The 26,621-nt window shown below is 50.4% G+C and overlaps 1 protein-coding gene across 1 annotated transcript in view; it reads left to right on the top strand.

Annotated features, from left to right (window-relative positions):
* Positions 1–26,621, top strand: part of TBC1D22A (TBC1 domain family member 22A) — a 509,073-nt gene that overhangs the window by 289,436 nt on the left and 193,016 nt on the right. Inside the window, 1 exon segment of the mRNA XM_031934660.1 lies at positions 16,384–16,493. Coding sequence (XP_031790520.1) covers positions 16,384–16,493 — 110 coding nt within the window.

Consider the following 26,621-nt stretch of genomic DNA (forward strand, 5'->3'; position numbering starts at 1 on the left):
GGTCCCAGGGCAGCCCGTGTCCTCTGCACTGTGGCTGCTCAACCCTCAGTCGTTACATTGGAATGGGGCCGGGGGCTCGGCATGTGCATGTGGAGAGGCCCCCACCTTGTCCACCTGGGTGTCCGTCTCACCATTGGAGAGCTGGGACTTCTGGCCAGTTCCACCTGTTCACATGTGTGATGCAGAGTTAATCCTCCAGCCTGTCTTCACTCAGCCAGCCTCCGTGTCTACTTGGCATAAGGATGAGCTCTTCATGCATAAGCGTTTTGTAGCAGGGCGTCTCTAGCTCTGTGCCCAGTGTTGAGACTCTTCCCCCAGCTGCTGGAACAGTTTTCTGTGTTTTAAAGGAGACAGCAGGCTTTGCTTCTTTTGAAAACTTGCTGTTTGACCTTTGCCTTACCCATAGGCTTACTGGATTGGAGGGAATTAGCGTTTCTTTCTAGAAAGGAGAATCACTCTGTTTACTTTGAATGTGCTCCTGCCTCTGCCTAGGCCTGCAGTTCCTGAAACAGCTGAGGCCTTCTCATTGTCTGAGTACCTTCATGAAATGCATGGAGACAGACCATGTTTTCACGATGCAGCACACCATGCTCATTCTTCCCGCTGTCTGTGAAGCAGGAAGCTCTCCTTCTAATTCAGTAGAAAATGAAACAGGCATTGGCCGTGGCTTGCTGAGGCAGCTTCAGTTATGAGAATGAGCCCCCGGCCGTCTCCCCTGACAGCTCGGCCAGACAGAACGTTTTCTTGTTAGTTTCCGCATTTCTGGACGAGGAGCTGTGGGGCTTTAGGATCTTGCCTTGTGTTTTGCATTCCACCCAAACAAAAACTAAAACCAAAGCAACCCCTAAACTCTGTGACGCATGGATGATGAGTTTGTGAGGAGTCAGTGGCATGGGGCTGGTGTGAGGGTGGCACAGGAGAGGGACACGCACACATTGGGTCTTGCCTGGACTCAGCCATGGAGCTAGATGTGCACTGTTGGGAACAGTGGGTCCTGACACTGACCCTCTGGTTGGTTGGCAGGGCCAGCTGCAGGGTGTGTCAGGACACAGGGTGTGGGTGTGGCTGCCCCTGATGAACCTTGGCCTTCTGCTTCTGTGCTGTGACTTTTGCGGTCCCGGGTTTGAGAGGCCTGCTGGGAGTCAGGCCACCTCCCTGCTGCCACACTGGAGACAGACAGACCCCAGGAGGGAAAGGCCCATTTCCTGGTCCCTTGTGCTGATGGCCTCTCTGTCCCCTCCCCTGTCCTTCGGCTTGGTTCTGGTGCCCGGGATTGCCATGGACCTCGGATGCACTCTCATTTTGCTTGGTCAGAGCCGGCCAAGCCCAGCCACGCCTCCCGGCTTTCTGGGCAGCCACGCACCTGTCAGTTCACTCTTGTCGGAAGGTTTCCCTGTGGCTTATTGTCAGTCTGGACTTGGCTTTTCCAGACTCCTGGTTTTCTAATGACCTGCCATCGGCATTTGCTTTTTTGACATTTACTTGGCTTCTTGGCCCTCGGAACTGACTGGTTTTACTTAGCCTTTTTAGCCCTGCCTTCAGACACCTCTGAAAGCCTCCTTTAGTTTTGTTCACAGCCTCCTTTTGAATTCTTCTGGCCCAAACCCGCATCAGCTGAGAGCCCTGGTTCCTTGTCGTAGAGGATGGTGTCAGAGACTAACATCTCATTAGTTAGCAGGGGACTCACACAGTGGGACTGACCGCTAGTGATGGAGCAGGAAAAAGGGCCTGAGTCTTTTCTGTTACCTCCAATTTAACTAAGTGCTTTTTATTTGCCTCCAACAGGAATCTTGTTATTAGTGCATTTTTCATGGTCTTCAGTGCTGGCCTGTTACATAGTGCCGTTTCAGACGTTACGTAGGAGGTACAGTGTTGGACCCATCTTTTTTTTTTTTTTTTTTTTTTTCTTTTTTGAGGCGGAGTTTTTGCTCTGTTGCCCAGGCTGGACTGCAGTGGCACAATCTGGGCTCACTGGAACCTCCGACTCCTGGGTTCAAGCTATTCTTCTGAGTAGCTGGGATTACAGGCACCTGCCACCATGCCCAGCTAATTTTTGTATTTTTGTTAGAGACGGGCTTTCACCATGTTGGCCAGGCTGCTTTTGAATTCCTGACCTCAAGTGATTCGCCGGCCTCAACCCCGCAAAGTGCTGGGATTACAGGCGTGAGCCGTCACGCCCAGCCTCTTGGCATCTTTTGGTTCTTTGGCAGTGTCCCCATCCAGGCAGTCTGCTCTGCCACTACCACACAGGCATAGCTGAAGACAAAAGATACCCAGTCCAGGACGGGCGCGGTGGCTCTTACCAGTAATCCCAGCACTTTGGGAGGCCGAGGCAGGTGGATCACGAGGTCAGGAGATGGAGACCATGCTGGCTAACACGGTGAAACCCCGTCTCTACTAAAACATACAAAAAATTAGCTGGGTGGCCGGGCGCAGTGGCTCTTACCTGTAATCCCAGCACTTTGGGAAGCCGAGACGGGCGGATCACGAGGTCAGGAGATCGAGACCATGTTGGCTAACACGGTGAAACCCCATCTCTACTAAAAAATACAAAAAAACTAGCCGGGCGAGGTGGTGGGCGCCTGTAGTCCCAGCTACTCGGGAGGCTGAGGCAGGAGAATGGCATAAACCCGGGAGGCGGAGCTTGCAGTGAGCTGAGATCCGGCCACTGCACTCCAGCCTGGGCGACAGAGCGAGACTCCGTCAAAAAAAAAAAAAAAAAAACCCAGTCCATAGCTAAGAGGACACATCTGCTCAGAGACAAGAAACAAAAACCCTTTCCCAGGACTCCTGGCATGGAGAGAATTCTGCACCCTTCATGGAAGATACAAACACAAATCTTTGAAGCCTCATTTTGAGGCTTAAACTCTTTATTTTCTTGGTAATTAGTGTTAGTCAATGATAATTTACTTTTTATCCTAGGCAGCTATCATATTGAACTCTAATTTCTAGACTGCTTTTGAGTAAACAGAGATATTCATTGTACCATAATATTAAGACAATTTTGTTTTGTAAAAAATCAGTTAAGAACTTTGGAAAATACGGCAAATGATGTCAAGAATCATCCACCTTCCTTATATATTTGTCCTCAGATTCAATTTGAATAATTGCTCTAGATTCATACCTAAGTCCTACCACAGCCAGCAAGACACTAGCACCTTAGCTTGTAGTGCACTTCTGTGTAATTTTGTATTCATGTTACGTTTAGCTTTTCAAGCGACTCCAGACATTTCCGAGAGACCATCCTTAGAGCTTGTATCCACGTGAAACAAATACAGAAACTTCAGCAAATGATTGTGTGGTTTTAGTGAAGTTTCCAGTTTTCTGTATGGCTTGCAACATTTTGTGCTTGCGGCCCTGGGTTTGCGTTTTATAATTCCCACGTGAGCATGGCGAAGAAGAAGCTCGAAGTCATTTCTTCAGGTAATTTGTTTGATAGAGACCAGGATTTGAACCCAGGCTTTCCATTCAGTGGCTGTTTTCCTCACTCCAGGATGCGGGGCACGGATGGCTCTGTCAGGGTTTGAGAGGGACCCCGAGAGCAGCACAGAGGGACTCGGTCCGTGGCGTGAGGGTGGCACAACCAGTGGCGTCACCAGCATCGGGCATGTGAGAGCCCTGGGGAATTTGCTAGCAGAGAGTATTGTGTGTGCGTGAGTGGGAGTGTGTCTGAGTGTGTATTTTGGCAGATGTATCCAGATTGTGTGAGTTGGATTGCTTGGTTTCCTGCGTGTTTTCGAAAAGTCACTGCAGGTTCCTGCAGATTTTGTCAGTGGCAGGTGGTTGCCTCTTGCAAGTCCCTGAGTGGGGTTGGCTGTGGCCGGCCCTCTGGCCCTGGGGGAGTGTGCCGTCTGGGAGGAGATGCGGGTGTCTCTAGGATCCCAGCCAAGGAGAACTGGCTTCTGCCTGGGATCGGTACTCACCGTCTCACCACCCCTCCTGCTCTGCGTGGCTTTAACTGAGAACCACAGGAATCAAAGATGGATTTAAGGAACAGTCACAAATGTGTGAAAAACAGCAAAACTTTACCAGAAAATGAAGAATATGAATTAGATCTCATGATAATGGATGTTTTTACCTTCCCAGTGAGTAGAGCTGCACAGAGGGTCATGGTGCTGAGAAGTGATCGGTGAGGTGGATGATCTTGGGTCCTGCTGGTTGTAGAATAAACTTCCAACGTGTCTTTCAAATATTTTACCAATATCTCAATAAAATGTTCTACTCTTTCACCTGCCAATTTCATTTGAGACGTTTATCTTAAGGAAATTTCTCTCAGTGTGGATCACATACCTTATATAGAAAACAGGCTTACTGGGGCATTCTTTGTAACAGTAAGATGTTTGAAACAATGCCAGCATCCCAAAGTAGGGGTGCGGCTGTGTAGACGAGGAGATTGCAGTCCTTTAGATGATCATGGAGCATGCTGAGGGACAGCTTCAAAGAGCATGTTATAAAATGGGAGATCCCTGTTACAAACGTCAGCTTCAGCAGGGCACACATTTATATTTATAATGCAACCGTAGTCACGTAACAGTTGAACAAAACCTACGTAGAAACAAATTGGGATAAAATTAGACCAACAGATATCCTGGCTGTGTTTTACATAATGTATCTGTGGCTAATTTCTCTCTTTAGTATTGTGAGTTCCTAAACTTTTTTTTGTGACAATGACTTTAAAACAATCAGTGCCTGGGCCGGGCGTGGTGGCTCATGCCTATAATCCCAGCACTTTGGGCGGCCAAGGCGGGTGGACCAGGAAGTCAGGAGATCGAGACCATCCTGGCTAACACGGTGAAACCCCGTCTCTACTAAAAATACAAAAAAAATTTAGCCGGGCGTGGTGGCGGGCACCTGTAGTCCCAGCTACTCAGGAGGCTGAGGCAGGAGAATGGCGTGAACCTGGGAGTTGGAGCTTGCAGTGAGCCGAGACTGAGCACCACTGCACTCCAGCCCAGGCGACAGAGCGAGACTCCGTCTCAAAAAAAAAAAAAAAAAAAAAATCAGTGCCTGATCACCTTACCCCATGGTGTCTTGGACATGCCCTATAGACCCTGCCTGGGCCACACAGTGCTCATCACTGCCTGCCCTGGGTCCCGCAGTGCCTGAAGCTGGGAAGGCCCAGGGAGTGTGGAGGGAGCTCTCCGGCCTCCACGATTGTGTGGTGTTCTGCTTTCTCCCGGCCTAGTGTATTGGCTCTGAACGGAGCAGGCACTTATTCCTGTGCCTTCTCCAGCTCCCAGTGAGTGCTACACATATTGTTCAGGAAAGTAGAACCTTGGCAAGTATAAAACCCAAGAGACAGGCCATTTTGGAAGCCTGAGAAGGCTCGTATCTTCCTTTCTTTTCATCCTTGAATCAAGGGTGCATAGGGCAGTTTACAGGCATAAGGTTGCATCCTTCTCTGGACCAGGTGCCTCTCCGGGCAGGGTATGGGGTCTTTGGGCTGAGCAGGCCTCTCTGCGTTCTGGGGCCGTGCACCTCCCCTCCGGGCCCCCACGCTGCCTGCTGGGGAGGACACAGGCTGCTGCTGTGCGCCAGCTTCTCCAGCCTTTGCCTCAGCAGTGGCGAGGCAGGTGCAGGAGCAGGGCATGGGCCCGCGGGGACACCTGTTATCTGAAGGCTCTCGGAGCTGGCTGGCCACCATTCCTTCTGTGTGCTCTGATCTTGGGTCGAGCAGGAGCGATGCACGTTTCCGTGGGGTGCTGAGATGTTCACTTGAGGTAACAGAGCACCAGGACCTGAGTGTGGGCCATGCAGCTGCCTGTCAGTGTGAGGGCCGAGTTCCTGCCCCTCCTTGGCTGCCAGCAGCATCCGTTGGATTTTCTGGCAGGTGCACAGTCATTGGCTGTGCACTTGGTTGGAGCCTTGGTTTCGTGCCGCTCTGTGTAGGAAAGCTGGGCCATCCGAAACACATTCTTTATGGGAAGCCTCTTCAGGGTAGGCGTGGAGAGCAAGCAGGGCTGTTTGCAAGCTATATAGGTATCTGTCACTTAGGAAGAAGTTTATTTGTGGGGCTGTTCCGCAGTCATACCTTTTGAGCACCTTCTGGGCATGAGGAGGCTCCTCTGGCACTCCCCACCTACAGATGACCTGCAGAGCATGTGGCCTCTGCCAGCCAGGATGGCCTGAGAAACTGGAAGGGAAGGGCCCTCTGTGTTGAAGGGAGTCCCATATGTTCTTTTCAGTGGATCATGTTTCTTTTTGTTGAGAAACTGAAGAGCCATACAATTGATTAAATTGTTTTAAACAGAAGTATACTGAAAAACATCCTGAAAGAAGCCCTCTTAGTTTGCTTTGGCTTTGTGCTGTAATACACGCACAGTCTGTCCAATTTTGGTTTTGATACAGTAGCCTCATATCCTTCTGTGATTATATCCATCCAATTTGGATAGTTACAATGTAAGCAGTTTTTTACCTGATTTTTATGGTCCCTTTTCTGGGTATGATAGAGAGGGAGGAGTGTTTTGAAATGTATCGATTCCAGATGGATGGGCCAACAGGGGCACTGAGGGCTGAGGGGTCGAGTTGCCAACCTGATTCCTGGCAAGGCCATGCCTGGTGAGTGATCACAGCCAACCTTTCACGCAGGCTCGTTAGAATTGCGACAGGGGCCACAGCCATGCTGGGCACTGGTGAGCTGCATGCCCGCTCTTGCTCTGAGTGGTGGGGCTGCCAGCTGGGTTGTAAGCGGCACCCAAACAGGAGCAGAACTTTGGGGCCGAGCGTCAGAGTGATTTATCGAAGACCAAGGATTGATGAGGAAAGGGACGTAGGCTTTTGTAAGTGGCTCCAACCAAAGTCACTTGCTGGAGCCGTCAGTGAAAGCTGGATTGTCTGTTAGTTAGAGCAGCAGGCTCTTCCAGGTAGCCAGCACTTTTGGATGCTAGCCACCTCATCTGAATAGCAGAGTAACCTGCGGTGTGTTTTTCCACGGGTGTATTTCTTGTTTTTTTGTTGTGTTATTAACAGTAAAGTGTAAGGGCACCTTCCCCACACCAGCGTGCCATTTTGCCATCTGACCTCTGGGGGCGCGGGGTGCCCTGCCCATTCTCATTTGTTGTGGGGCCTTGTCTTGTGGCCGACTCCCCTGCCAGACCATGAGCCATGGACGTGCAGGGCCCGGGACTGTTTTTCTCCTGGATTGCGATGGCCCCTTCTCAGTACCGGGCGCACTGTCTGGGCTCAGCAGAACTCCGTGGATTTTAAAGGCTTTGACGTGCTTTGTCAGATTGTTTTGCAGAATGCATCGTCGTCTCTGGAGCAGTGAATGGAGAACTGTGTTTTGAGTGGTCTTTGTGTTTCAGAGGATCTGTTTCTTGTTACTTATATCAGTGGGGGAATAGTTAAACTTGGGGATCTTGGCCAATTTTATTAGTGAGCTCGGTGAATCTTACTGAATTTATTTAGTAACTAATACACACAGGCAGAGCCCTGAGCAGGGGTGACATCTCGGCAGCAGGCACGCCGTCTGCCTCATCCCGTCCATGTGGCTGGTGGTCCAGTGTGGGGTTTCGTGATGGTGCAGTCGTCGGTTCTCCGGCAGTGTGTTTGCTACCTGGAGGGGCAGCTGTGGTGGGCCCACACCTTCCTCGTGTGCCTCAGCAGTGCTGGGCCAGCAGGCCCCAGGTGGCAGCGTCTCCACCCGCCTGTGCCCACCTCATTTCCACAGCACTGAATGCACATCACGTCCCTCCCCGACACCTGCCCATGCGTGGCGGGCGGGCTCCTCACTCCTCCCGCAGCCGCGGCACTCTCCTGGGGCCCTGTGCCGAGGGCACCACTCGAACACACAGCTGTCTTCCGGCGCTCCCCGTCCCTCTGCAGGAAAGTCTCGGGGGCCTCCGCATCACACTCCCCACAAGCTCTTCCTCCTCCTTCCGTCTGCGAACTCTGTCCTCTTTCCCATCAGCTGCACTCTCTCCGATCCTGCCGCCCTCCAGGCTTGGTTGGAATGCCAGGGGCTCTGTGCTCATGCTTTTCAGCCTAGCCGGCCTCTGTGCCTTCTGCCCCTTGACCCTGTTCATTCTCCGCTTGGCAGGTTCCAGCTCACATGGTGTGGTTGTGTGAGCTGCGTCTCTCTGTAACAGACCGTCGACAGCATCGGGAGAGCGCGTGAAGTCGATGAGTCAGAGGAGCGCATGGGCACAGCCTCTCTTCCAGGCACTTAGATGTGCTTTGTTTCGTCTTCGCCTTTCTCCCCGTCCCACAGTTTCTCCCACATGGAAGTGTTTGGTACTGTTAGTAGAAGACATCACTGTTTCAACAAATAGCTTTTCTATGAACCAAAACTTCTACTCACAGCGTTATTGAAACATTGAAGATCCAGTCAAGCCACCAGAATGCTATGAGATTGGAATTTTTGCTTTTTGCAGAAGTGGCCTCATCAAAATGAGGACGGTAAATGATACAGAAGATTTCTTTCACTTTTTACCGCAGTATCTATCCCACGGTTGATATTTTCCCAAGTGTTGTCTACGGACATTTTCTACGTGGAATTTGGTACCAAGTTCTTTATACAAAAAGTAGACCAGCTGCTTCACAGACACTGTGCTGTTCCCAGGCCCTGAGGCCTCCTGCTTTGGGTTTTGAGGTTGGAGACCCCTGGCTGCGGGTCGGGTTGTGGGTGGTGGGATGGGAAGCAGCCATGCTGTTGGTGAGAAGAGTGTGTTGGTTCTCATCATTTGGGATCACTCTTGGGAACGGTAGTTGATTGTTGGAGCTGGCCTGATGCTGCCACCTCACCTAGCCATGCTGAGGGCGTTGTCCTCGTCCTGTGATAATCGTCTGCCAGCGTCTCGCCCTCCTGCCACATGCCTGCGCTTGTGGGCTACAGGCGGACGGCCCAAGCTTACGGCCGTGAAGCAGAGTCGGCAACTGTGACTGTGGTTCAGTCTGTGTAACCTTGATTGAGTTGAACGTTATCTATATTAGCGTTAGACGTTTCCACTGCTAGAGCCATGTGATCATAACATTAGTGGTTTTTGCTGAACCAAGGAGTTTTGCGAATTTATAGTCTTGAGTTGTGATGCCACTCTCCCCAAGGCAGGACTTTCTTCTCTGTCCTAGAATCCAAATCTACCTAACGAAGTGTTCAAATCTCTCTCACCAAAGTGCTGGAGTTTGCAATTTAAAAGTCCCAAGTTGGGAAATGCAAAAGGTGAGATCCATAGAGCAATTCCATCTTGCTTATAAAACAGAACAGTTTTGATTACCAGTTAAGCTCCTAATTAAGTGAAGAGGCTTATTGCAGGGTTTGTGCAGTGCAGGTGATGAATGTAGTGGTAACGGCCATAGCTCCCTCCCCGCCCTCCTCGGCGCTCCCCGTGGGGCCTGGCTCTTACCCACAGCATTTGTGCTATAGGTGACTGCTTTCCATACCTTGGTACCAGTGTCCTGGAATCCTTTGAAATGAAAGGAGCTGTTTAAATTGAAGGGATTTTCCCCTTTCCCCAGTACCAAGCTCTTCCATGTGGTTTAATATGAGAGAGAACCTAACCCGCGTCAAGCCTCTTTGTTCTCGAGAACCCCCTGGTAATTACAAGCTACGATTCCAGTGCACCTCCTGGTAATTACAAGCTACGATTCCAGTGCACCCCCTGGTAATTACAAGCTATGATTCCAGTGCACCCCCTGGTAATTACAAGCTACGATTCCAGTGCACCCCCTGGTAATTACAAGCTACAATTCCAGTGCACCTCCTGGTAATTATAAGCTACGATTCCAGTGTACCTCCTGCTAATTACAAGCTACGATTCCAGTCCTCTACTCCAGTTCTAGAGACTGACGTCATCTCACAGAGGTGGGGTGGGGGGCCATGAGGGAAATGAGCCGCTTAGGAGACCCAGAGCTTGGGTGGCCTTGTGGTGACAGGCTCTTTTGCTGAATGACAGGAGAGGTGCCCATGGCGTGGCTGCGGAGTTGTTTTATTTCTGGAATTAGACTTGCCTGGAGTTGGAGCTATACAAGGGAGGCTCCAGCATGGACGCTTTTTACCGAGTCAGAGGCCTCTGTGCCGTGCGGGGTCCTGCTGTGAACCCGATGAGAAGCATGTAGACTAATCAGGCCAGGCTCTGCCACTTCCTAGCGCAGGATCTGGGCATGTTACCTGCAGCCTCCTTACCTGCGCAGCGTGGCATGGATCCCCCTGGCGGCTTTTGGATGCAGTGGAATCATGTGTGGACATGTGGGCTCCCGTGCAGAAAGGCCAGCTGTGGAAACACACAAGTGCCTTGTCAGTTGGTGGACAGGTGTCTTCACTGTGTGGCTGGTGGTCCTGGGTGGTCACGCGTCTTCACTGCCCGGCCGGCGGTCCTGGGTGGGCAGGTGTCCTCACTGGCCGGCGGTCCTGGGTAGGCAGCCTTCATCACCAGGACCATCTGGATTTTGAGTCATTCATCCCCCTGTTCCTTTAATCTTCTGACCCTTTTTGTTTTCTGGATGTGCAAAGAGGGGCCAAGAATTTCTGCTCTGTTTTCCCTAAAACAGCTTTTCACATATTTCAGAGTGGCAGTGATATCCCCGTGTGCTTTTCTCCTAACCAGGCTAAATATCCTGCATTTCAAAAACTTAGCTTTGTGTATCTACCCACCATTCATCCACCCACCTACCCATCCGTCTGTCCACTCATCCATCTCTCCATCCACGTGAACTGGTGGAGTCTCAGGCTGGGCGTGGTGACTGTGCAGCTGTCCCCACCTTGTAACACTGCCCACTGAATGCCAGCAGCACCCCTCACCCTAGTCATTCTGACCCCCAAATGCCCTGGAGGTTTCTCCAAACATTCACGAGGGCAGCACCACCACCTGTGGGATCTTCTGCTCCACGGGTAGTTATCTGAGAAAAGACAGGCCTTATTGAAACTGTTCTAAAGGCTTAAACATTGTTTTTTTTCTATTGCTCGTTGTGAAAACTCAGATTCCCTTTTACTCTACGCCCTTCTGCAGAAAATAGTGCGAATTTCCTGCCCCACTCCCCCCGCCCTGCAGGAGTGTTCAGACTTTCCTGTGTGTGGCATCCCTGGATGATGCTCCTCTGTGTAGATGTATGTAGATGCAGCGATAGACTTTTCCATGTAAATGGAGCTGTTGATAAAGCTGGGCTTATTTTACAAATTGGTTTTTTTCCTTAATACTATAGCAGGGCAGCATTTTCAAAGAAGGTTAGTTAAGGGCCGGGCGTGGTGGCTCAAGCCTGTAATCCCAGCACTTTGGGAGGCCAAGACGGGCGGATCACGAGGTCAGGAGATCGAGACCATCCTGGCTAACACGGTGAAACCCCGTCTCTACTAAAAAAAATACAAAAAACTAGCCGGGCGAGGTGGCGGGCACCTGTAGTCCCAGCTACTCGGGAGGCTGAGGCAGGAGAATGGCGTAAACCCGGGAGGCGGAGCTTGCAGTGAGCTGAGATCCGGCCACTGCACTCCAGCCCGGGTGACAGAGTGAGACTCCGTCTCAAAAAAAAAAGAAAGAAGGTTAGTTAAATCGTCCCCCAAAGCCTTTCTACAGTCTAAGAAGGCAAGTGAGATGGTTTTTAATTCAGCGTCTGTTTTTATGTCCCATGACTTCACGTTTTCTTGTGGTCCACTTGGGCCTGCTCATCTTCTGCCCTGGGCTGTGGGAGAGCCTTTTCTGCCTCCTCCAGGTTCCCCTCGGGGTTAGCCTGTGCACTCACCACCCCGCCACCTTGCGGGCTCTTTGGGGTCAGGACTCACACTTTTCTCAACTTGGTGTCCCCAGGGTATGGGGGACGGGACTGCCCCTTGTATGGAGGTGTGGTGACTGATGAAGGAGAAGAAAGGGCCAAATGCAGCTCCAGAACACTGTTTTACATGCTGGTGTTAATGTTTATAATTAAATGAGAAAAGTAAAAGATAGAATCATATTCAGATGTGGAAACACGTGGTTTAAATTGCTTTGTTTTTATGTGTTTGCAAAAATGTCAACTTCGAAAGTCCCTGCGGTGGTCCATCTCTGTCATGGCTCCCAGGCTGCCACGGTCCCTCCTGGCTGGGAGGAAGCTGAGGTTGTATACGTCTACCCTCGCCCTCACCACAGTCCAGGGGTGCCCTGTGAATTACCCACCTCCTGGCATCCAGCTGCTTCGAGGCAGCTTGGGCATGGCTTCAGATTTCCCATGACTCAGATCTCTAAGCCCAGATCTCCCAAGGCCCTGGGGCCTGAGAGCGCCCCTCGCCCAACCCCCACCCCCAGGGCCACAGCCATGGCTGCCATTTCATTAGGCCCCGCCCTCCATTGATTGGCATCTGGTTCTGCTTCCCTCCTCTGCTTTCACCTGTGTATGGATCATGTTTTCCTTTGAATCTTGTTTCTTCCTTTGAACCCTGGGATTGCTTGGAATTACCGTGACTGTGTCTTTTTCTTTCTCATTTGTGATCTTAGCTGAAAAATCTTTCTTTCCATTGGTGTCAGTGCTGTCATCTCTGCTGTCCTATCGAGTGACACGTTTTGGGAGGTAAATCCGTCCTCCTTGTTGTGGCTTGCCCGGCTGTGAACATCCCAGTGCGGGTCGATGCGGGCTTCGAGGCTTCCCAGGTTGTGTCTCGTTCCAGTTTGCTCCTTCTCGGTCTCCCTCCCTCCTTGCCCCATGGGTGGCAGCATGCCTGGTGGACAGTGTGTACCTTCGAGTGGGAAGGTCTTGGGTTAAAATCTGGCACGGCCGTTGGACATCTCAGAGTCTTGGTTCGGAGACCATTGTCACCCCACAGTGGACTCTGTCTAGTCCTTGGGCAAGGTGGTTTTGTAGATCAGCGTCAACAGATGGAAGCCAGGGAAAACCTGATCTTGCCTGCAGTTCTGTCTGGGCCATACACCCAGGGACAGGGCTCGTCTGGGTGGTCTTGCACCTTCCCAGGCTCTCTCCCCAGGGGCCAGACACACCAGCCCGGGAGTCTTTTCTGCAGCTTGTCCTGGTCCTGACCCTGCTGTCACAGCCTGGAGTCCAGAGTGTCCTGTGCCACTCTGTGTGCCTTTGCCAAAGTGGGGGATGCTTTCTCTGGCGGGGGGTATTTATCTCATTCTAACAGTAAGGGTAATTCCAATTCTCCTGGCAAATCACTGCAGGGGCTCTCTGAGTTAAATGCCATTACTTCATTACCTTGAAGAGTAACAAATGGCCCATTGTGAGAAATGACACCTAGAATAGGCCACTGACATTTCCTCAGATAAAATAACAAGCCAGGTAAACAGACCAAGAGAGCGAGGCCTGCCTGGCTCATGTACCCCTGGCTCTGCGAATCAGAGCTGCAACAGCCCAGCTGCGTCTGTGCACTCGGGGAGGGGCTGTCGAGGCCTGGAGAGGCCTGAGTTCCCTGTTTACTCTTTTTATCTCTGAGGAAACGCCTCCATGCTTGGAAGGCCCTTGAAAGAGGATACGTCGATGGGAAACTTCTCCGAGGAAGCCCGCTGATTATTGTTGCTGATTCAGTTCCCTGAGATGACATAAAAATCAGACCTGCTCTAGGCCGGCAGAATGTTGAGTTGATTCTGCCCAAACTGTTTTCCCAGGGAGGAAGTGGTGCCCTGGGGAGACCACTTACACTCCTGTCTACGTGCTTGGCTTTTGCTGGCGTTCCTTCCAGTAGGAAAGGCGTTACAAGGGGGCCGGACTTGGAGTCCGGGCAGGCCTGTCCTGTTCACTCCCACCATTGCCTCACGAAGCACACTGATGAGCGTGTGGAGGCCTAAGTCTCTGCATCTGTGGACCGGCAGAAACAACACCTCCCACCTTGGGCTGCCGTGGGCAATTGGGAGACAGGGCCTGTCCCTGGGAGTCCCCGTGAGGGCTTCATCAGAGGGTGTGCTCACGTCAGCCCGGGCTCCTGTGCCAGCAGAGTTTGAAGGCCAGACACCTTGCCACTTGCTACAGGGAGAGCCTGCAGCCCTGCAGGGGGCCGGTGGGTGGACAGAGCCACCAGGAGAGTGCCAGTGTCATGGACACACCTGCCTGGGAGGAGGGTCAGGGGACGGAGCCATGGTCAGCCAGCAGCACTTGTCATCCTAGCCCCACATCTGAGGAACGGGGGACTGGGACCTGCCTTCTGGGGTGAAAACACAGGCCAAGAGAGTGAGGGCCTGGGGGCGCCCAGTATGCTGTGGACAATGGTGTCCTGCGCACGCCGGGTCCCGGGAGGAACCCATCCATTTCTCCGTGCCACTGGGTGACGCTGACACCTACATGGATGTTTTCAATCTTTCAAGTCACTTGTTTTCCCCTTTAATTCATGAGCATCTTGAGAGCGTCAAGTCTCTCACTCATGTCTGTGTCTGGTGCCTGGTATATAGGGAGGGATCCCACACAGGGGACCTGCTCTCTGCGTGCACGTTACCCCTCAGTGGAGACAGCCCAGGGTCTACCAGCCGAGGCATGCGGAGACGCGGCGTGGCCTGGCCGTAGAGGGTGCGGCTCTGTCCTGAAGAGGAGTGAGGCACTGACTCAGGTTGCCACAGCCGAGGCATGCAGAGACGCGCCGTGGCCTGGCCGTAGGAGGTGCGGCTCTGTCGTGAAGGGGAGTGAGGCACTGACTCAGGCTGCCACGTGGATGACTGGAGAACATCGTGCTCAGTGAGAAGCAGCCAGTCACAGAGGGCCGCAGAGCCTGATTCCAGCCGTGTGAAATGTCCAGCATAGGCAGCTCCATAGAGACAGGCAGGTTCGTGGTTGCCAGGCGCAGGGTGGGGAGTGGGGAGCGGCTGCTGAAGGGTCCAGAGTTTCTTTCTGTGGGGACGGAAAGGCTCTGGGACTAGTGGTGATGCTTGCGCAGCCTTGTGACCCTACTCAAGACCACTGCGTCGCACACGCTAAAGAGTGGATTTTATGGCGGATGAATTATCTCTCGGTTTATAAAACCCAGGACCCAGTCAAAGTAATACCCATGGAGTGACGGAGGATCCACCGCCACCACCCCAGAGAGAGAAGTGATGTGCGAACTGGCTGGAATCCGCCCACCGTCTCGTGTTCCCACAGGCCCCGCCACGTCGGATGTGTCCGGGGCTGTCACCTCCCTGTCCAGACCCTCGAGCGCCCAGCTGCTCGCTCCTGCTGGAGGGTCAGACACGGAGGCGCTCTTCCCCTTTTATCCTGCTGGTTCTGGGGTGAACCAAAAACCGTGGGAGGTGGCGTGTCACCTCGTCTCTTCCAGTCACGCTTCAGTGTGAGTTAGCAATTGTGCAGAGCTTCAGTGTGAGTTAGTGATTGTCCAGGGCTGCAGCTGGGAAGCAGCGCGATGGGATAGGACTGTACGCAACACGAATGTGAGGTGGGCCTCTGGGTCCTCGGGGAGCATCTGGGGACCTGGGTTCTGGGACCAGTAGGTGGCACTGCATCTAGCACCCTCCTCCCGGCGCGAACCGGGCTGCTCGTCATAGCCACGGCCTTGCGCCTCTTTACCCCACTGTTGTCAGGGCTCAAGGGTGGTGACGGCAGAGTGGTGACAGCTGAAATGAGCGCGCACGTTCACAGTGCGTAGGAGAGGGCCTGGCGCATCAGCAGCCCGCGGTCAACACCAGCAGCGTTAACATCCCTATCAGGATTGTGATGTTTATCTGCTTAAACCTTTCTAAATATATTCTGGGCTGAAATGTTTCTTTTCTTAAAGAACATTTTCCTTGCAAAGATGCCATGCAAATAAAACTAAAGTGAAAAAAAAATTTTTAAATAGGGTAGATAATTTTTAAAACACTTATGAGTATTTTGCTGGATGACAACAGTTTTGTAAGGATCTAAAATTAGTTTGTTCAAATATCTGATAAGCCATTTCAATTAGGCGTCTGTTTTACATTTTAAAAACTTTTAGATTATGTTTTCTCATTAGGTTTTTTGTACTTTAAGAAGGAAATTATTTAGAGCATGGTTGTCCATTCTATCTTTGAAGCACATCTGTGTTACGGCTTTCTGGGGTTTTTGATCCTAGCGTAGAAGTATTTACCCAGTGTAGTTTGGGAAATTCTAACGTTGGAAAGAGGTTTTTAGAGGAATGATTGCCAAATGAATATGTAAATATATCAGAAGCAGAGTTTTCAAAATCTTCTGAAAAAACTTTCAGATCTGTTAGGATTAAGTAATATATTCTATTTTCTCTCTTATTAGAATGTGAAATGCCTGAGAAGCAATAATTTATAATGTATTAATTATGTTAATTAATTGGAGAGGATTCAGAATATTAATTATCTGCAACTAATTAGGTGTTAAGATTGAGAAGCAGTAAGTGATGAGGTGGAAGGCTGCATGAGTCATTTAGCTAGACTGATGAGAGTGGGCGGGGGGAGCTGGATGCGGGCTCAGCTCTCTTCCCCCGTGGGCCTCCTCGTGAGTAAAGGTCCCGTGTGGCTAAGTCTCCTTGTCTTTTGCATGCTCGGCGCCGCCCAGAGGCAGAGGAGGTGGACACGGTGGACGTCTCCGGCGTGCCCGCAGAGGTGCTGCGCAACATTGAAGCTGACACCTACTGGTGCATGAGCAAGCTGCTGGACGGCATTCAGGTGAGCGCCCGCGCCCACAGGGACACAGCCCACGTCCACAGCCCCTGCGGTGAAGAGAGCCTGAGGCCTTGGGCTGCTCCTGAGTCTCACTGTGGCCGTGCAGTCTGTTCTGAAGCCTCACTTTCCTACCTCTGGAATAGCACAGACCCCTCCGGGTTGACGAAGTGTGAGACACAGTGTATGTGCCCGTCATTCTGGGCACGGTCACCGTGTCCTGCAGAGGGCCCAGCAGGAAGGCGAGGTGCAGAGTCTGATCCCCTGCTGCCTGCAGACTGTAGCCACCGCCACCAAATGGGGCACAGGCTCACAGTAGCTGCGTGTGTGTGGCTAGCTGTGCTAAGAGGGATCCCCCTTAAAGGGCCTCAGATCGGGGGCCGCAGCTCCTGGTCTCTGACACCAGGCCGTGAGCCCTCGTCCTGAAGGGTTGGTGGCCAGGGCTGCACGTGCATGGGGTGCTGCAGCCGTGCCTGCTCCTAGAGAGCAACACGAGCTGGTAGGAGTCCCCTGCACCACAGTGAGGGCTCTCTGGGTCTCTGCAGAGACTAACTAGGGTTAGTGGCTGAGATTTTTGTAGAAAAGCCACAGGTCTCCCAGTGACAGGGCCGATCCTATGGAATGGTGTAGGGGCAGAATTCCACACAGTGCCTGGGAAGGGCCTTGTTGGTAGGCAAGTCAGGAACGAGGACTGGAGCCAGCTGATACTACGGAGGAATGACTGAGGGGGATGGACAGGCCCTGGAGGGGGTGTGGGCATCTTAGTTTATTTGAGGCTGGCACATCCTTTCTAGACACCCGCTTCCTGTGAGGTGCTGTGCTGCACACCCGGGAATAGTGGCCAGTAAGGGGGAGTCCTGCTCCAGAAGCTCACTGGGGGTGAAGGGTAGACGGGGTAAGTAAGTATGGCATGAGGGGACATGAGGCACTCGACCCCAAAGACCCAAAGGTGGGAAAGAGTAGATTTCAGGGGACAGTGAATTTTGCTGACAGAGCAGGCAGGACTTGTCAGGCAGAGGAAGGTCGAAGCCCAGAGCACAGTTTGGGTCGATAATCGTTTTCTGAGGAAGGAAATGCCAAGGTCATCACAGGTGTTCGCATGTAGATGGCCCTCTGCTGAGAGCTGGGGCCTCCTGGGAGGTTCTGCATGTTCTACCAGCATCCTTGTTATCCCAGCTCAAAGGGGACCCTCATCTGAGAGAGACGGAGACGGGGTTGTCACTTGTCATCTGCATTCCTAGCAGGGCTTGACTTTTCCTGAGCCATTGCGGTAAAGGTTGTTCCCGATGCCCCTAAGTGAAGAGATCTCAGCTCGTCTACTTGATTCGAAGTCGTCAGAATATGGCTTTTACAGCCTGTGGTCTAAGGTTTAGACTCCGGGTTTAGTTTGAATATATTAGCTAAAAGGTTCTGTTAAGGAAAGATGTGTGGTTTTTGCTGTTACTTTTCATCATGTAGGAATGAAAAAGGGGAAAGTAGAAGCCTACCGTGCGGTTGGAGAATGGAAACCTCGTATCTATTGGCTGGTCCGGGCTCCTCATGACTTACTTTGTTCCTTGTAAAGAAAAATGTGCCCACTAGAGACATATTTTGGCCCAAGCACCAATTTATCATTTCCCCTCCTTTGCTAATATTTTCATACATTTTGTTCTTTCTCCTAGACCTTTCGGCTTTTTGCCCTCTTAGAAAAAGGATTGAATCATAACGTAAAACTTTATAAATTTCAAATGTCACTTCTCTGATGGTGAATGATGGGACTTGTGCCATTTAAATACAAGATTATCTGGCCTCTATTTGTAAATAAAATCCGCCGTACAATGAAATCGATGCTGGCTTTTCATTTTTCACCTGAGATTTGTAGCCTGATGTAATGGTTTATTGGCAGGGCCGATGAGTGTAAGGGATCATGCTTTCCTGGCGCATGTGTTTATAGCACATCACCGTCCCGTGGCAGCCGTTTATCTTTCTCTCACCTGCCACGACGGATTCCACGTCATCCTCCCAGGAGCAAGAGTTGAGGGATGTCAGTCCCACCATCCAGGGGACTTGGCAGCTCAGCTGTGATTCCCGTAGATAAGGCCGCCTGAGCAGAGCTCCTCCTGGGGACTGTTCAGTGTTTACAAGCACTGCCGCTGTTTTAAGTTCAGAGAAATATGAGGCTATGTACTCACTTAAAACCAAGGCAACATGCGGACTGGCGTGTCCGCTCCCGGAGGACCTGGCCACTTCTACCTCTTAGCTCCTTTCCCTACTCTTGGTCTTACTATCTCCATTTCATTCTTCCTGGAACTGCTAGAACCATCTTCCTTAAGCACCCTTTTCATCACGTCATCACCCTGATTGAACCCCTTGGGGAGACTCTCTCTTGGTTTTCTGAAGTGCGCACTCTCAGCCTGGCCTCCGCCAGTCGTTCCCAGTGCTCTTTCACGGGCGTGTTTATTCGTCAGCTCTGTGGCAGGCGTCCACGCCATTGCTGCAGAGGCTTTAGTAGAGCCGCTGAACCAGAACCGTGTGCCAGGGGCTCTTCCTCACCAGGAAGAGGATCTTAAAGGGCCTCGTAGCCCCACAGTTTCTGTGATTGGTGGGTAGTCACCGTGGGAATGAATGTGAGGAACTAACAGTGTCTCCACCGTGACGGTGCTTCTTGGTGTGGGCATTCCCAGGACAGGTTGGAGCTCGGTTACACCCAGCACACAAGGCTGAGACTAAGAGAGATGAGGCCCATTGCCCAGGTGACATGGCTTGTGTTAAAACTCACGTTGGCTGCTCTATGACCTTTCCTGGCTGAAATACATAGAAGTGAGTTCCATTTGCAGGGGAAGTTCTAGAGGGCAGAAACCACACCTTTTTTTTTTTTTTACCTTTGGATGTCCTGAATAGTCATAACTATGTTTTTGACTCACCTTGGAGCCTCAATTTGAGATTCCGTATTCTACTTGTTTTCAGTAATTCATCAACTTTGTCATTTTGGCCAGAATGTGTGAAACATCTGCCCTCTACAGGTGCTCAGATAGGTGGAAGACTTTGGGGTGTGAGTCAGTATCACCCCTCTGTCCCCAGGAAGCTCAGAGCCTGGTGGGGTGGAGCAGGGGTGGAGGACAGCTGATGACGGCGAGGGACAGAGTGCTGGGAGAGCAGGCTTTTAGCCCCCAGATAGACGGCAAACTAGGAAAAAGAACAAACCACTCTTCTCCCGACAATTGCCTGGAAACGTTAGGTGATTGGTCTGTTCTTGCACTGCTTAAGGAAGTACCTGAGACTGGGTAATTTATAGAGAAAGAGGTTTAATTGGCTCACAGTTCCACAAGCTATACAGGAATCATAGCTGAGGAGGCTTCAGGAAACTTTCAATCGTGGCAGAAGGTGAAGGGGAAGCTGGTATGTCTTACATGGCCGGAGCAGGAGGGAGGGTTTGGGGGAGGTGCCACACACTTTTAAACAACCAGGTCTCCTGATGCAGCGCTAGCAGAGATGGTGCTAACCCATTAGAAACTGCCCCCCCTCCCCACCATGATCTGGTCACCTCCAGCCAGGCCCCGCCTCCAGCATGGGGAATTACAACTGAACATGAGATTTGGGTGGGGACACAGATCCAAACCATATCAGCGGGTATTAAACAAAGATTGTTTAACACGCATTGTGGGTCTCCTTAAGAGCAGCAGCGAGGTCCTCCAGGAGTGAACAGCGCTGACTCCACTGGCTGACGCTGGTGAACTGGAGGGAATTGTCAGACCACCTCATGGCTAGGAGTGCAGGCTTTCCTGCCCTGGCAAGGTGCGATCACGGAAGCCAGTCCTGTGCAGGGAGATCAGGTGCTGCCCAGAGCAGAGACACGACCTCTGCCGTGGACACGCCCAGGCCTGTGTGCCTTGGACTCTGCATTCCAAACATTATTGAAGAGTTCGAAGAGCTTTTGTTTGTGTGGGGTTAATTCTCTTGATAACTGCCATATTAGAAATTCAAATAGAGAAAATTAAAAATACTTAGAATTTATTTAAAAACAACAATGAAAAACCCATTACGTATTATTATAAGTAATACTTTTATGGTAAATTACATTTTTCAAAATAAAAATGTTTAGTGAGAAGAAAGGCATTGTTTTACATTTTCGCAAATCTCCTTAATGTCTAACTTCATAGAAGAAGAATTCTCATATCTACTTCTATGTTCAATTTGTTGTGGTAGTTTTTGTTTTGGCTGAAGAATGTGAAGAAAATCCAGCATTACCTAGATACGTAGTTGGAAAAGGAAGTTTTTTTTTTTTTTTTTTGAGATGAAGTCTCGCTTTGTCGCCCAGGCCTGAGGGCAGTGGTGCAGTCTCAGCTTACTATAACCTCTGCCTCCCAGGTTCAAGCCATTTTCCTGCCTCAGCCTCCTGAGTAGCTGGAATTACAGGCACACACCACCACACCCGGGTAATTTTTGTATTTTTGTTAGAGACAGGGTTTCACCATGTTGGCCAGACTGGTCTCAAACTCCTGACCTCAAGTGATCCGCCTGCCTCAGCCTCCCAAAGTGTTGGGATTACAGGTGTGAGCCACCACGCATGGCACAGGAAGTGTTTTAATAGCCTTTTCAGGTAATTTTGGATTCTTTTTTCATTAATACTATACTATTATTCAACAAATGGTAGTTTCTTAAAAAAGGTTAAGGTTAGTTGCAATATGAAATCTGAAACCTGATCAGTGAATGTTTTCTACTCAGTTACATTAAAGTTGATGGCCTGTCATACTTCAATAGGATCTTTTACCCATATATTGGCTCTGTAGCATCATTCATTGGCGATTTGGAAAATATTGGCTGACTGAGGTGTGCAGATCTTTTAAATGTTGATACATTTCATCGTATGATCAAATTTGTTAGTATTATAAGTGGGATTTAGACCCACCATCTCATAAGAAACAGCTGTCAGGCCCAGGGTGGCAGACAAAAGTCTTCCAAAATTCAGATTTTACTTTAAAACCTCAGATATTATCATTGGCAACAAACACAGTTCCTTGTTTCTTTTGAAGTGACAGACCAACTTCATTCATTTTTGAGAAAATATCTTCCAGAGACCCACGTTTGAATAACTGGTTTGTCTGCTAGTCCTTCTTTCATGTAAACATGATGTTTCTTGAAGAAAGTGTTCAGTTCGGCTCACAACTGAAGCCCGCGCACCAGGTGCTCTCCTTGACGAAGCCTCTGTTTCTGGATTTGCCCCTTGGGCTTTCCGTGTTCTTCCCGCCTGTTGTTCAGGGCTGAGGCTGAACACAGTATTAATAGTAAGATGAGTGACCTTTCCCGCCGCATCCAGGGCATCCTTAAGTGAAACAGCCTTTCGTTTCCACACCGTGAGCATGTGCTGTTGGGAACACAGTGACGGTGACTGTGGTGAGGGCACTGCCCTGCCTGCTGCCAGCATGCCCGCAGTTTTACCCACCGCTGCCTGTGTACTACCAGCACAAATGTCAGCACCGTGAGGAAGGTGAATCATGCCTTCGTGTTACTATGACAGCAGTTTCAATGTAACAGACCCCTTGAAAGGTCTGGTGGCCCCCAGCAGTTGGCTGGCTACCCTCTGAGAACTTCTGCCCTGGAGGGATGATCTCCTGCCACAGGCCTGTGGCGTTCCCATGGGAAGAAGCGTCTGCAGATGACCTCACAGCAGACGAAGTACAAACCAAGTGGAGAAGGAGTGCGCCGGGAATAAATGTTAGCTATTACTCTCATTAGGAGGATTTATGCCCAGAGACCTGAGACACTAGAACAGCGATTTGAAAGGAACCAGACAATGTGTAACTTTAAAACATTAAAGAGAAAGAAACAGTTTTAAAATAAAGACTCTGAAGAAAGAACTCACAGATTTTTTTTTTTTTTTTTTTTTTTTGAGACGGAGTCTCGCTGTCGCCCAGGCTGGAGTGCAGTGGCGCGATCTCGGCTCACTGCAACCTCCACCTCCCGGGTTCAAACGATTCTCCTGCCTCAGCTTCCTGAGTAGCTGGGACTACAGGTGCGCACCACCATGCCTGGCTGATTTTTGTATTTTTAGTAGAGACGGGGTTTCACCATGTTGGCCAGGATGGTCTCAATCCCTTGACCTTGTGATTTGCCTGCCTCAGCCTCCCAAAGTGCTGGGATTAACAGGTTTGAGCCACCGTGCCTGGCCAGAAGTCACAGATTTTAAAAGGAACCAAAGAGAACTTCTAGCAATCAAAATCAGAGTTGCTGACATTTAAAACTCATTAGACAAAAGAGAAGAGAGAGTTAGTTAGAATTGAATGTAGTGCTGAGAAAATTACCAACTGGGCAACACAGAGAGGTGCTGAAAATACAGCAGATTAAGACGTGAAAGATAGAATTTAAAAAATAGAACTAGAAAGAGAAAATGTACTGGAGGAAAGTCAATATTTGTAAAGCTCTGGCTGGGATTTTTCAGCATTGATGAGGTGTTGTTACTAATAAACAAATCTCCAGAAAGATGAGTTGAAAGAAATTACCTATAGAGACATGAGAGTGAAGCCACTGAATAAGAAAGAGAAGAGAAAGTCTCATAGGAAAGAAGAAAGGCCAGAAAAAAGGAGAATAATGTCTCATGTTCTGAAGAAAAATAGCTGTCCAGTCAGATTAGATTTAAAAACAGAATCCAGCTATTTGCCGCTTGCAAGACACCTAAACCACAAGGAGACAGGTAGAAAAAATATGCAACAGAAGAATATTAACTGAAGTAATAGTTATGTAGCTCTGTAGCCCATATGTAGCTGTGTAATAGCCATGGAGGTATTAAATGACATAGATTCTTAAGGCAAAAAACATTCCTGGAGACAAAGAGTATCACTGTCTGTGGATATGTTTACCAGGGAAGAGTTAATCTTGAATGCATGACCTTGACCCCATATTTATGCACATGTACGTAAGTATGATGGGAGGGGGGTGGTGGTTGTCAGTGCCAGACACTGTCCTGAGTGCTTCGTTATAATATTGGTTCATTTTCCCTCACAACAAGCCACAAGACACTTCCCATTTTGTGGCTAGTTAGTTGCAGCGTTGGGATTTAGACCCACACAGTGCAGCACCAGCCTTCCTGTCTCTCAGTGATTAGTAGGTGATACGGTTAGGCTTTGTGCCCCCACCCAAATCTCACCTTGAATTGTCATCCCCATTATCCCCCACGTGTCAAGGGAGAGACCAGTTGGAGCTGATTGGATCATGGGGTGGTCTCCCCCACGCTCCCCCATGCTGTTCTCCCGATAGTGAGTGAGTTCTCCTGAGATCTGAGGTTTTATACAGGGTTCTTCCCCCACTTTGCTCGGTACTTCTCCTTCCTGCTGCCCTACAAAGAAGGTGCCTCTTCCTCTTTGTGGTCCACCATGATTCTACGTTTCCTGAGGCCTCCCCAGCCATGCTGAACTGTGAGTCAATTAAACCTCTTTTCTTTATGAGTTGCCCAGTCTCGGGCAGTTCTTTATAGCAGTATGAAAACGAGCTAATACCATAGATCGAGCAGGTAAGAATTAGCAAGATCTGGGAGGACGCACCTGCACAGTTTGGCCAAATGGACATACCTAGACCCCCATATCCAGCACACAGAGAATATTCATTCTTTTCCAGCCTGCACAGAACATCTGTAAGAACGGCACTGCCAGCAGTTACCAGGGAGGCAGGTAGACCAAGGTCTGGGTGGGGGATCAGCAGATTTAGAAGAGCATTCTAGACTAAATTGAGACGCCATGGTGTGGGATCACTCAGAGTGCTTAGGGAGTAGGAGTGTGGGCTGGAGCTGGAGGCTGGGAAGCTGGGCTGATGTTTGGCAGCTCTGGAAAGTGTCCTGGTGGCCCTCCCCAGATACTCGGGCCTCATCGCTCATCTCTGGTGGATTGAGGCCCTTCCTGCCGGGTGTCTAAGACACAGTCTTTTTCTTTTCTTTTATTTGAGATGGAGTCTCGCTCTGTCGCCAGGCTGGAGTGCAGTGGCATGATCATGGCTCACTGCAACCTCTGCCTCCCGGGTTCAAGCCATTCTCCAGCCTCAGCCTATCGGGTAGCTGGGACTACAGGTGCCCGCCACCACGCCCGGCTAATTTTTCTATTTTTAGTAGAGACGGGGTTTCACCATATTGGCCAGGCTGGTCTTGATCTCTTGACCTCGTGATCCACCTGCCTCGACCTCCCAAAGTGCTGGGATTACAGGCGTGAGCCACCGCGCCCGGCCAAGGGACAGTCTTTTTACTCGGGGGCATTTGGTGTTGGGTGAAAAGGCAAAGCAGCTACATTTCCAAATGTGTTGGTCTTAGGGGAGATGCTCTGTCCAGCAAGTAATGCCTGGAAACCCGCTGCTGACCTGCCGGTCATGTGAACAACGAATCGAGGTCATTTGCACTGCCCTGAGGGACGTCTAAGCTTGCAGAGGGATGTGGGCTTACAGAGGGATGTGGGCTTGCAGAGGGATGTGGGCTTGCAGAGGGTTGTGGGCTTGCAGAGGGATGTGGGCTGTATTTGGATGAAGGAGGGAGTTTCACCTAGGACCCAAACAGGAGCCTAAACTAGGTGGTGGCGGGACAGGCATTGGCGGGCAGGTGCAAGAACACCGAGGCCAGCTGTAGACCTTGTTGGCCATGCGGAGCAAGTGCCCGGTGTGGAGTGGTGGCAGCGGTGGGGTGCCCTACTGCCTCATTAGGGCCGCTTAGAAATGTCGGGTGCTTTTCGGTGGTTACCATCACTGGGAGATGCCGCTGCATGGACAGTTCCGCCTGGGAAGAACCTTCGTGGCACCACAGTAAGAAGCGTTGCGTAGGAATGCTGCACTTGCAGTCATTGGATCTGGGCCCAACATTTTCCACCTGCGTAACCCTGTTACTGACTCCAGTTGGATGGTTTCATCTTGAGAGTGAATGAGGTTGTGAGAAAAGTCCTGTATTTTGTGGTGCAATAGGTGTCTTGGATCTGGCACGGCAGACCATCTGGTCAAGTTTCCACAGTGCAGGAGGGTGCCCAGGCTGGCTTGTGGGCAAACGGGTGTGAGGTGGGGCAGGGGTGGGTTGCCCTCAAAGTGGAGTACCACTCAGTGAGGCATTGATGACCTTGAACCTCCCATTTAAGCCTCATGGGGGCTAATCCTCAATGTTGAGGACAGAATTTCTGTGCTGTCTTCCTCAGTTATGTGGTAGCTTTGATTGTAAGTACTTTAAAAAAAATTCAGGTAAGTTTAATTTGGAGAAATAATTTCTTTTCATTCTTGTCTTTATTTTTCACTTTCTTTCCCGGCTGGGCTTTGTGCCCATTTGCCTGAGTTTCACTCTGTGTGTGTCTTGTTCTCTGGGTGATGTGAGGTGGGTGGGTGTGCACAGGTTGACTGTGTGTGGGTTTCCAGGGCTCTGGCTTTTCTGTAGTGACCTGGGGTGTGAGGTTGGAGGGAGGGTCCTTTGTGGCTCCCCCAACCGGCTGGCGGAGTAGCTGGTGCCAGAATGAGAAGACCAGGTTTTTTTTGTTTGTTTTCTTCTTCTCTACCAAGTACACTGTGAGGGTTCCAGTCACTTAATTTAAAAAAATAATTTGGTGGGCTGTTTCTTTCAGTGGTTTCATGGATGTGTCCTTTTAATGCTATTTGGTATTAGTAGCTATGTTTTGGGGATGATTTTTAGTGTAGATCACAGAAATACACCTGGGCCGATTCCAGCTGATGGAATCCTTCTTTAAGAAGGATTTGCTTTAACATAGCATGTTGGCTTCGGGGCCTGAAGATAACTGGCTTTGACTGTGTGCTTTCTGGGCACTGGAAGCTGCTGAACGAGTGCTGTTTCAGCCCCTCCCTCTCCCTGGGGGTTTAAACTGGGTATCCAGTGAGAAGTTCTGGGCTGGGCACGGTGGCTCACTCCTGTAATCTCAGCACTTTGGGAGGCTGAGGCGGGTGGATCATTTGAGGTCAGGAGTTTGAGACCAGCCTGGCCAACATGGTAAAACTCTGTCTCTTTTAAAAATACAAACATTAACCAGGCGTGGTGGCACGCACCTGTAATCCCATCTACTCAGGAGGCTGAGGCAGGAGAATTGCTTGAACCTGGGAGACAGAGGTTGCAGTGAGCCAAGATTGAGCCACTGCCCTCCAGCTGGGGCGACAGCCAGACTCCATCTCAAAAAAAAAAAAAAAAAAAAAAAA

Source organism: Piliocolobus tephrosceles, chromosome 19 (assembly GCF_002776525.5).
Source record: "Piliocolobus tephrosceles isolate RC106 chromosome 19, ASM277652v3, whole genome shotgun sequence".
NCBI lineage: Eukaryota > Metazoa > Chordata > Mammalia > Primates > Cercopithecidae > Piliocolobus > Piliocolobus tephrosceles.